This window comes from Zea mays, chromosome 9 (genome assembly GCF_902167145.1).
Source record: "Zea mays cultivar B73 chromosome 9, Zm-B73-REFERENCE-NAM-5.0, whole genome shotgun sequence".
Classification (NCBI taxonomy): domain Eukaryota; kingdom Viridiplantae; phylum Streptophyta; class Magnoliopsida; order Poales; family Poaceae; genus Zea; species Zea mays.
In genome coordinates this window covers 155,454,751-155,466,416 of record NC_050104.1, presented here as the reverse complement: position 1 = coordinate 155,466,416, position 11,666 = coordinate 155,454,751, and the positions used below count along the sequence as shown (strand labels likewise).

The following is an 11,666-nucleotide window of genomic DNA, read 5'->3' as shown; positions in this document are numbered from 1 at the left end:
CCAAGAGCTAAAACGAATGGAACAGAGAAAGTATATATATATATATATATATATATATATATATATATATATATATATATATATATATATATATATATATATATAGGGCAGGTATAACGGGAGCCCTGTGCTTCCAATAGTTAAAGGAAGCCCAGGCCGACTACCCCTGCAAACTGGTTCAACCAGCGCGCCCAAACAGGCTGTCGGGTGCGCCACCTGCCCCACGTCTGTTAGCGCAAAAAAGGAATGCATGCATGAGTCAAACACGATCCAATGCATGCGCATAAATTTAGGAAAGATATGTGCGGCAGTTTCTGTTTTTAAATCCTTTATTTCCTTCATAAATTTAGGATCACTGCAACAGCCATGCAGCTAGACGCGTAAGGACCATTTTATGATATATACTGAGACTAAATATGCTACATTGTGTTAATAATTATGCAATTCGATATACGGCGTAAAAATCTGTTATCAGCTGCATGTACACGAATTTATGATAAAAATAATGTGCAATGAAAGGAAATGAATTACACGCATAGAAACAAAAAATCGTATTTAATGTTTTATTTCATTCATAAATATAAGATCCCTCCAACAGTCATGCAGCTAAAACACATTAAATCTAGTTTATGATATATACTGATACAAATTATACTACATGATGTAGGTATTTATGCAATTCGTTACACTGCGTAAAAAATCTGGCATGTTATTCACTGGTGGACGCACCTCCGGGTTGGAGCGTAATAATCTTAAGTTTTGAGCATAAAATTCCTCAATTATAAGCGTATACCGAGCCAATGTGAGAGGTTGATAGCTCTAGTAGGTTGTTATTACGATCCTATTTTTATGGCAGATCCAAAAAAACATGGCAGCCGCATGCATGCGGTTATACAGATCCTAAAATTATGGCAAAATGCATGCATGAGTCAAACACGTTCCCTTGCACGCGCGTAAATTTAGGAAAGATATGTGTGGCGGTTTCTATTTTAAATGCTTTATTTCCTCCATAAATTTAGGATCGCTGCAACAGACATGCAACTAAAACTCGTAATGACCATTTTATGCTATATACTGATACTAAATATGCTACACTGTGTAGATAATTATGCAATTCGGTATACTGTGTAAAAATCTGCTACAGGCTGCATGCACACGAATTTATGATGGAAAGAATATGCAATGAAAGGAAATAAATTGCATGCATAGAAACAAAAAATCACATTTAATGTTTTATTTCCTTCATAAATACATGATCCCTACAACAACCATGCAACTAAACGCATTAGAACTAATTTATGATGTATACTGAAACAAATTATACTACACGGTGTAGGTATTTATGCAATTCCTTACACTGCGTAAAAAATCTGGCATGTTGTTCACTGGTGGACGCATCTCCGGGTGGAGCGTAAAAACCTTAAATTTTGAGCATAAAATCCCTCAATTATAAGCGTAAATACCGAGTCAATTAAAGGTTGATAGCTTTAGTAGGTTGTTATTACGATCCTATTTTTATGACAGATCCGAAAAACATGGCAGCCGCATGCATGCGGTTTCTATTTTTATACAGATCCAAAAATTATGGCAAAATCGTGGGAGTTTCCATTGCATGCGCGCAAATTAAGAACAACATAAATCAAGGAATTGCCTTTCCAATGTGCATGCAGTAAACTGATATACGAACTCTGTGTTAAAGCATAAAATCACACAGTTTTTAGCGTAAATAATACATGTGGTAGGCATAAAACACAATAAACGAAAAGAAAAATGCGCCGGATCGGAGGATGTCACGCGCGATCATCGCTGCGCGCATCTCGCCCCTTCCGTGACGTCGCTCGCTCGAACATCGCGCCTCATGCGTCGTCGTCGCTACTCGCACGTCGACGGGCGTCGCTTGCTCGCCGGCCTTGGAAGTGCCGCCTCCTCGGGGCTTCGGGGACGCCGCCGCTTGCCTACACAAGGGCCTCGCTGCGGATCGAGGAACTTCCGTCACCGCGCGTCGAGGTAATGGAGTTGCGGCCACCGGCCTGGGATCCGCCGTCGCTCGCCCTCTGGATCGGGGGCCGCCACCGCCAGCCAGGGAACCGCCGCCACCGCATGTCGAGGTCGGGGAGCCACGGCCACCGCAGCCACTGGTCGGGGTCCACCGCCGCGCGCGCTATCGGGCAACCGCCGTCGCTAATGAATCGAGATGGGGCGTGAAAAACTGAACCCTAGCACTCCGGGTCCTGTTTTATAGACATCCGGATGTGGTCCGGCTCGACCGGATTGCACTGTCTGGCCCGGGCTTCCTTTAGTTATTGGAAGCACAGGGCTCCTAATATACAATATATATATATATATATATATATATATATATATATATATATATATATATATATATATATATATATATATATATATATATATATATATTCTCCTAGAAAGAAAAATGATCTCAATGTGTTCAATTCATCATTTATCTTCAAAGATAGTGCTATAGATACACACTACTAAGGCGTACAAGGATTTCTTTTCGAACCATGCATTCAACATCTGGGCGAAAAGGCCACTGAAGCTTATTCTGGCTATTAGACACTGAAGCACCTACAACGGTTGCTTCGTAGCAGGCAAGGCAACTGAAATTCAGTTGTAAAACAGTCGTAAAGTTACCATGGCAGCACTTTCAGCCCACAATTTTACTCGCTTTCACTCTCTTCCTCGCTTTCTTCATCTTCGTCGAGGTTCAGGTGGTTCATATTCTTCTCGAGAGGGGGCAAGTCATCGTCTGAATCACCTTCAGATCCCTCCGTGTTTTGCCGTGATTCCTCTGCCCCTGTCAATCTAGCGTCAATACCTCACGAATATTTTTTATGCTCAACAGGTGGCTTTGGAAACCATATTACCGTTTACAGGTGGCTTTGGAACACTCGAGTTACTTGATAACCATGACTTCTGCACATTGATAATCTCAGCTCCATTTTCACACTGGGAGTATGCTTTCAGGAGATCTCTGCATATTGTTAGAACGGAAAGGTATGAAAACCTGACCTAAATACATAATGTGAACAGGGCATATGAAGTAGGATGTATACAGGCTCGACAATTTAACTGCATTTGCTGCTAAGGATAAACATGAGTAAATAAACTTGAATATTATATTCATAGATAACTGTATGTCTCTATCCTTTGCGTTGCTTGATAATGAGTACATACAAACTTTCTTGTACCATTTGCTGAATAATGGTAATAGTATGGTATAACCGTGCAAATAGGACAGAGTGGTTTGCCCTCACACCATCCTTGAATTAGGTAACGCATCGTTTGGAACCAGTAAAATAATTTCATCATAATAAACTAGTTGATTGGTGTATATTGCTTCGGTAAGATTCACTGTCAGTCTGGTATGAAGCACAAAAATTTCCACTCAACTGACCTGTTTAGAGACAAGAATGCGTGACCCCATTTAAATTTCCCAAGCAGCAAATGCGCTGTATCTTCCTCCCCACTGCAAATATGTACACAAAATAAGCTGATGCCTGGAAGTATCTAATTATAAATCAAGCTAAAGGATTATATGAGCTTCATATTCCAAACAATATCGTTAAGAAATGCTTAAAAATTACCATATTATGAGGGCTGCTGATAAAGCTTCCACACATGACAGTTCACATGGGCGGCCATAGTTCACAGGATTTGCTGCTACCAACCATGGTACTGCAATTATTTAAATAAAGCACAAATATATTTAACAAATCCAACTCCAGTTTACATATATGAAGCCATAAAAGAGGACCTACTTCATTACATAGGTTCTCTCTTGTAGAGCACATAGTGAGCATACATATGTGATACAAGAAAAACATGAAAAAAAATCTAACAAAACAAGCCAAATGCAGTCTGAATTGGAATACCAGGGCCTAGTACATTTTTATTATCCCTTTTAACATGGGGACTCAAACAAATAGGTTTTACATTATATATAAAATTATTTTACAATAGTAGCTAAGGGCGTGATTGGTTGCTTGATAAGCCTAAGCCTGCATAAGGGCTTATGCAGGACAACCCAAGTCAGGAAGATCCTATGCAATTAGCTGGTGTTTGGTTGCTCAGCATAGCCATGTTGCATTTGACAAGACCGTGTTTGGTTGATTGCATACGGTAACCTGCTTCTCATTGTGCTGTGGTAAAATTAAAATCTTATCACCTCCCCTCGTTCTCCGGTCCTTCTCCTTCCTTAAACTGCTGGTGCACCATTCTGCTAGACAAGGTCAACTATGGGACACCGCCGCTGAAGAATCACAACCTCTCAAATCAACCTTTGCACCATTCAATCGAAGTTTGTCCCCATTGGATAGACATCATCCATTCTAAATTGAACTCCCACCCAAAATCTAAGGCAAGAAGTTGGCGTGCCTCTGGGGCATAGATGAGGTGGAGATGCAGGTGAGCAGATTGCACGAGGAGGACAGCGTGGGGGATGCCAGGGAAAGCAACACATCAGTTGATGGCAGGGAGTAATCTCGAGCCATTGGCCTCTGGCGCGGCCACACCGCTGTCCTTGTGAGACTTGGACTCACTCCGTGACCCCACGCGAGCGTCACCAGGGTCAGGGGAAGGTGTCAGCAAGAGTGATCAAGTGGAGGTCGTGCAGATGGCGAGGAGACAGAGCAGTTCATTGTTGATGTCGAGCTGCTAGGCTGGCTACCCATTGTTGAGCTGCTTGGTCATGCTGCACAAGAGTATGGCTACGCGTGCCGAGTGGTAGATGTGCTCATGTGCATCGCTGCTTTGTGGCCATGCTTCACCGGCATCTCTGCAAGGGAGAGGGGCAGGGATGTGTGGCCGAGCTCCCCACTGACAATATCTAGCTGGCCAGTGAATCCAGCTGATCTCACGTGCAGGAGCATAAGAGACATGCTCGCCCTAATGGGGAAGGTGGGTTACAGGCTTACTGCTGTGGGGGCATGGCAGACGTGAGATTATTCCAACAGCTGCACTGACCAAGCCTGCATTAGCTATTACACCCAAAATGTCCGAATTGCGCAATGAAGCCTAAAGCGTGCTCCAAGGACTGTGAAACGCGCATAAGGGACTATTGAAAGTGCATCTAGGTCCTGAGTGGGTTCTGGTGAATTGAATGACAACACGATTAAGGGACTAACAATATTTATGAGATTTGCAGGTGTTTAGTTCTAGGTGTATTATTGTTTATTGGGCTCATATTTCATGGAGTATACATATAAAATATTATTTGTGCCCAATGTTGATTATTATGAAGTAAGAATGTGCAAGCAATTGTGTTATCAAATAAATGAGACAAGGGTTTGCATATGGTTCGGTCTCAGCTTCAAAGCTTGCAAGAATAATTAGCAAAGTTAGTTGTCAAAGCTTGAAGAGGTCTATTATTGGAGACAATCTAGTTCAAGCAGAAGACAACAATGCAAATGAAATGGTATTTAGTTTATGGTAAAAAAACATTGATAAAGGCTTGATGGCTTGAAATGGTGAAGGTAGCCACGAAATGTATTCGAGGTAGTTTCAACTATGCAGACATCCAAACACAGGTGTCCTGATTACAAAATCCTAGAAGCAGTCTAATGTGGGCAACTAAACACAACCTAATATGCTGCTAGAATTCATGCAGAACAGGCAAGACAGAGTAATCCCAAAGACTGCATACATAAAATGACCCACCAACACATGAATCAATGTCTTAAAATTACATTGAAATGAATGGACGTCCTTGAATTTGTCCTGAATCTCATCTAGGTCCATAAACTCAGGATCTGGGTGAAGTTTCTAAGTGGTTCAATCAGAGTGAGAATCTGGTCCACAGTTCAGGAAATGTTTAAGGATTCCTAGTAAATTTCACTCAAATAATTAAGATATGGTGATCTTACAGAGACGAGGAGCACCGCAACGTAGTTTCACAAAAGGGACATCACTTAAACGTGCCCAGGAACAATCAACCACAGCCAATCCTTTTCTTTGCACAATAGGATGATCTTCCTTGGATATACACTGTGTTCCAACAGGGCTGAAAGAAAGGAAACTAAAAAATCAGTAGTAGAACTAACATCTCAAAGACCAGTTTTGCACGTTTGCTTGAACAATTAATTATTGTCTTTTACAAATTCATACAAGTTAAACTAACTATGAAAATGGTTCGCTCCATAGCTTATTTTACCTGAGAACAACACCACCAAAACCATTGGTCACTCTCAACTCCTGTTAGACAAATAACAATTTGTCAAGAACAGCTGTAGTTTTTAGTTCTAATGTTTGACAGAATTCTGCTTATAATAAGAGAAAAATTAGACTAAAAGTTTGAAGAAAATAAGCTCCAATACATCAGATATTCAAATGCAGATCATTGTCCCTGCCCTGTGCCACATTTGAATTATTTATGTATTTTTCAGTTTTAGCATTAGCATGTAGATTGGTCTCAAGAGTGAAGCAAGAGGTGCCTTACCTTCAAAAGCCCAAATCTTGAAAGTTTACGACCAGTGCATCTTTTGACATCACACTGACCAAAGTCCTATACAACAAACAAACAGAAGAGCTTACACAGTGTGGAATAAGTATGATATGATTTAATGATTATATATAAAACAATGCACCTACCCACATTGCAAGCTGAATTCTTGAACCTTTGAGTTCGTCTTCTGTGCCTTCTGGATTAAAAACCAAAATTATTTTATTGTCACTACACGTTGACTATTGAGATCCGAAGAATGATGTAAACTGATTTCACAAAGCTGATGAACACTGAACCCCTAAATAGTTTTGCCAATAGCTAATTACAATATATTTAAGAAGTGATAGTTGGTAACTTGGTATGCTCAATCCCTGTAGTTGTAGTCAATGATTACCCTAGTCCAGTTTATCATTTTAGCTCATGTCCCAGACAAAATGCACAAAACCATAACTGCAGTTGAGACAATCAATATATTTTTCATGAAAACTTATCACAAAATTATACAGTAACTTAATGGTATTAATTCACAGAACATCCATAAATACAAGAAAACGTGTACCTTCTTGCCTTGGAAGTGATGTCCCAAGGCCATCATCATCACTGAAACCAAAAAATAAAAAGGGTAGTTTTAACAACTACGGTTAAAAGGCTATTATTATAATCCAAAATAACAATTTGAACTGAAGCACATGATATCCTGTCCAAAAGGTAAAACAAATTCAACAGGGTGCATACTGTAATATCGCTACAGAGAATTGTTTTAACAAGAACAGGCTCAGTCTCTATATAAAAAGTTCAAATCAAAGCCTTCAATTCAACTGATTCATCTCACCGACACTAGAGAGATTCTGATATTTGCCATCAGCAAGAAACAGGTTTGTAAAATTGTCATCAAACCCACATTTCATAGACACAGCTGGACCCATAATTTATAGACACAGTGTTAATTATAACAAGAAGACAACATTATGAGTGGCAAAAATCCAATTACCACGAGGTAAAATATAATTTAGAGTTGAAACAGAACCAATTACCACGAGGCTTCTTGCTTGGTGCGGCGCGAAGACGATGAGGATGATCCCCGGCCACGCCTGTGGCGGTTGTATCCCATCCTGGACGGCTTCCCTAACACATGTACCCGATAATGTTTGCAAAAGGTTCAAGGAAGTAGACATCAAATAGCCAAATAGCTTAGGTTAGGATTTGGGTGCTCGGTTTCGAACGTCAGGAAGGGAAGAGAAGGGGTGGAAATACCTTGTGGGAGCTCGAGATCGACGAAGACCTCAGCACCTGGCGTAGGGCGGCGGCGGCGGTAGCCCACTGCCCAGCCGCCGGAAGAGAGAGAGAGAAAGAGCGCACGCGGGTCGAAAGTGGCTGCGGTGGACGGCGGTAGCCCAGTCCGGAATTGTTCGGCCCAGGGAGCCCACGCGCACGGACTTCTGCTGGGAGCTTTCCACGCATTTCTTTTGCAGTTCTTTTTTTCTTTTTTTATTCTCCTTGATTATCCTCTCTGTGATAATCACTGTCAATGGCAGTAGAGCGTTGTTTTGAAATAAACTACTATAAGTGTTGTGACGGCACATAAAATATTAATGCACAACGATTTTTAATATATATTTTATCATAGATCTTAATATCTCACAAACCATTTATCAACAATCAATACAAAACTAAACTCGAGATTCAGAGCGCCTACTCCTCCTCTATCTCCCTCATTTGTTTAGCCAGCACAGGCGATGGTGCCTCCTCCCTCATCTCCCTTAGCTGTTCAATATTAACGCAAATAATTACATGAAAACAAGTAATACATATATTATCATCGACCTTAATATCTAACAAATTATTTGTTAACAATCAATACAAAATTAAACTCTTGATCTGGAGCGTCTCTTTCTTCTCTCCCTCGACTGTTCAGCCACGCATCACCGACGACGATGCCTCTACCTCAGCTCTCTCTCGTTTGTTGCCCCGCTGTGTGCAGAGGCGCGAGAGTCATATGGCACGTCTCTAGAGAAAGAGATGAGAAGTTGGGGATTAATATACGATGACAACATGACGATGATAATGAGAAAGCACGAGACTCGTGGTGGTTGTATGGTTAGTTCTGCATGTAAGAGGTAAGGCTTATTTTTTTGGTTGTTAGACAACACCTCGGAGAAAACATATCTAGATGCAAAGTATATGACGGATGACGTGTGAAACTCATGCTTTAAGAGAATGGAATAATAATTATATTTAGAGTATTAAATTACAAGTAAACAAATAGAATATTTTTATATTTCTTAAATGGCACATCTTTGTTTTCAAGGGAGCCCACACGCACGGCCTTCTGCTGGGGGCTTTTCATGCATTTCTTTTGCCGTTCTTTTTTTCTTATTTATTTTTTTCTTATTTTTATTCTCTTTGGTTATCCTCTCTGTGATAATCATTATCAATGGCTAGTAGAGAGTTGTTTCGAAATAAACTAATGTCCATGTGTTATGATGACATATAAAATATTAGCGCATAAGGATAGCAACACATAAAATATTAACGCGTAAGGATTACATAAAAAACAACTAATACATATATTATCATCGACCATAATATCTTATAATTATTTGCCAACGAATAATATAAAACTAAACTTGAGATACGGAGCACCTCCTCCGCTCCCTCAGTTGTTCAGCCACGCGCATCGGCAGTGGTGCTTCCTCCTTGTCTCCCTCGACTGTTCAATGTTAACACACAATGATTACATGAAAATAAGCAATGCATATATTAGTATTGATCTTAATATCTCACAAATTATTTACCAACAACCAACAGAGTGCCTCCTCCTCTCCCTATGCATGGCAATGTGACGAGGCTAGGGGCATGTTTAGATCGGCTTTTTCTGAAGAGTTTTTTTTGAAAATCTGACAATGGGGAAAAGCTGGTACCGGAGAAAAGCTGGCTGGTAAGAATCTGAGTGTTTGGTAATCTGGTAGTGGAAAGAATCCGCTAGTACTAGATTTATCAAATTTGAAAAAAAAACTCACACATAATCCATTACAACAATAAAGATTGTATGGTAAGACTATCTCCAACAACCTCTCTATTACACTCCTTATCTCACTCACTATTTCAAACTTCACTCTGCAAATATTGTATCTACAATAAAAAACAGTGTTATACATGCCCGCATGCACGGTGTTGCTAGAGTTGTCTTAAGTCAGCACACTAACGAGTAGCACTCAAATCTAGAAACGCACGCGCGGCTAAATGGGTCATGAGTACGGAGAAAATGCTTCCGCGCTTCTCGGGACGCGGCGTTGTAGCCTCTTTTTTCAGCCTGTTGGGGAGCCACTTCCGTGCAACGCGCTTCGCCTCACGGCTGTAGCGGAAGCTGTGCGTTTGGTATTGATTTGTTTGGTATCGATTCATGGATTCTGGCAGCCACAACCTGTGTAGAAGCTGAACCAAACACGGGCTAGAGGTTTTCTAGGCTTTCTACATAATCTATAAAAGGTGATCTCATTCTAGTGAAAACACCTTTGATGTGATAGTGGATTTACGAGTCTTACAGGTTGTTCGTTTCAGATTAAAGGCAATTGTTCGGACTGCTACAACTGCAATTTATATAGACAAAACACTGTAAGGTCAAAGGATTTCCCGTTCTATTAGAAAAGGTGGTTTCTCCAATGAGAAATGAGCCACTTCTCAACAACAAACTATATTTTCTTGTAACATATTCATCTTCTGCATAGGTGGCACTAATAATGTTCTATCGGTTGAATACAATTTGATAATTTCAACTTTAAAACATAAGCAATTTTTAAAAAATAGGACTACGAGAGTCAAGCTGTCACAAAATATCATCATAAATGTATCACATAAGAGACTTTTTCCGGATAATGGAAACAAAAAATGTTCCAGCCTATTGTAGTTTCCTACACACGGCCTTACAATTTAAAGATTAATAAAACACTCATCATTAAAAAAGAACATTCTTGGAAAGAACTTGTTCTCGAATCAAACTTCATTTAATTTGGCATTAGACCTTCATCCATGTTTTTGCAAAGATCTCCATTGCCACAGTATCTAAGGATACATACCACAAAAATTTCTTGGTGAGCTTCTTGTTTCTACAATAATCTCCCGGGCCAATACGCCCCCTAAAAAGAACCTACAAAATTGATGGTATTGGTTTACAATTAAAAGCCACATCATTGCGGCAAAACCAAATAGACCAAAATATTGCTGCCACTCCAATTAGGAGTTTTTTTCGATGTGTTATTCCCTTGTTAGTAGCCCAATTCACAATTATATGATTAATATTGATGGGTCTCTCTATATGTAAAGCAAGGTAAATAATTCTCCAAATATTTCTGGTAAGGTAACAATAAAAAATATGTTGAATAGTCTCATGATTACAAAAATAGCATTTCATACTACTTGTCCACCCACGTTTAGCTAAATTGACTTTAGTGAGAGTAACTCCTCTCCCTAAGTACCACAAGAAAATTCTAATTTTGAGAGGGAGTTTTAGTTTCCAAAGCAACATATTATGGGTTAAATTGGGAGTATTCATTTCGGTGTCCTTCCCGGAAGAATTTGTCCTTCGATTGACCCAAAGGAATAGATGCGAGTAAAGTTGATAGATTATGCCACTCAACCAGCTTCACTCCCTACAATAGCTCTATCAAAAGAAAGGTTATGTAAATTTCCATTCATAACATCTTTGACTAAAACATTCCATTTACGCATGATATTAAAAAGATTTGGAAAAAAGACCTTAAGTGGTCTATCTAGGATCCATTTGTCATCCCAGAACCTAGTCGCTTGACCGTCGCCTACTCGAAACCTCCCCCACCTCAAGAATTCTTCCTTAATATTCATGAGACTAGCCCAGAAATGAGAGTCTCCTGGTTTTCTCAGGCTTGAGTAAGTGATTTTGACCCTAAATATTTATTTTTAGAAGTTGTTGCCATGTATTGTCTTCATTCAATAACTTAAAGAGCCACTTGCTGAGTAAACAAATGTTCTTAGTGGCTAGATTAGCTACCCCAAACCACCGACCTCCTTAGGTTGACAAATAATATCACATTTTGCAAGTCTATATTTCTTTTTAAATTGGCCATTTTGCCAATAGAACCGAGAGCGGGTGACATCTAGGTTTTTAACACCCCGATAGGCACCTAAAAATAGACATCATGAAAATAGGGAGACTCTTAAGACTGAA

The 11,666-nt window shown here is 39.9% G+C and overlaps 1 protein-coding gene across 3 annotated transcripts; it reads right to left on the bottom strand.

Annotated features, from left to right (window-relative positions):
• Nucleotides 1-2,435: 2,435 nt before the first annotated feature.
• On the bottom strand, nt 2,436-7,891 carry LOC100278811 (RNase L inhibitor protein-related). Of its 3 annotated transcripts, none has more exons than XM_008660234.1 (11): nt 7,718-7,891; nt 7,498-7,588; nt 7,023-7,063; nt 6,610-6,659; nt 6,458-6,523; nt 6,173-6,213; nt 5,886-6,022; nt 3,609-3,699; nt 3,419-3,490; nt 2,889-2,995; nt 2,436-2,818 (listed from the first exon to the last, which is right to left on the bottom strand). In XM_008660234.1, the coding sequence occupies exons 2-11, from the start codon at nt 7,572-7,574 to the stop codon at nt 2,682-2,684; spliced, it is 819 nt and encodes a 272-aa protein (XP_008658456.1). In that variant the 5' UTR covers nt 7,575-7,588; nt 7,718-7,891; the 3' UTR covers nt 2,436-2,681. The 3 variants fall into 3 exon arrangements, with proteins under 3 accessions (XP_008658456.1, XP_008658457.1, NP_001145437.2); XM_008660235.3 differs by having other exon boundaries at nt 6,610-6,656; nt 7,718-7,889; NM_001151965.2 differs by lacking the exon at nt 7,718-7,891 and having other exon boundaries at nt 2,437-2,818; nt 6,610-6,656; nt 7,498-7,695.
• Nucleotides 7,892-11,666: the final 3,775 nt, after the last annotated feature.

Excerpts from the sequence above, each read along its gene's own strand:
- LOC100278811 (XM_008660234.1), bottom strand. The coding sequence starts at position 7,574 with ATGGGATACAACCGCCACAGGCGTGGCCGGGGATCATCCTCATCGTCT. Across the intron at positions 6,023-6,172 it reads TTTGGTGGTGTTGTTCTCAG|CCCTGTTGGAACACAGTGTA; the intron begins GTAAAATAAGCT and ends CCTTTCTTTCAG. Across the intron at positions 3,700-5,885 it reads TTGCGGTGCTCCTCGTCTCT|TACCATGGTTGGTAGCAGCA; the intron begins GTAAGATCACCA and ends AAATAATTGCAG.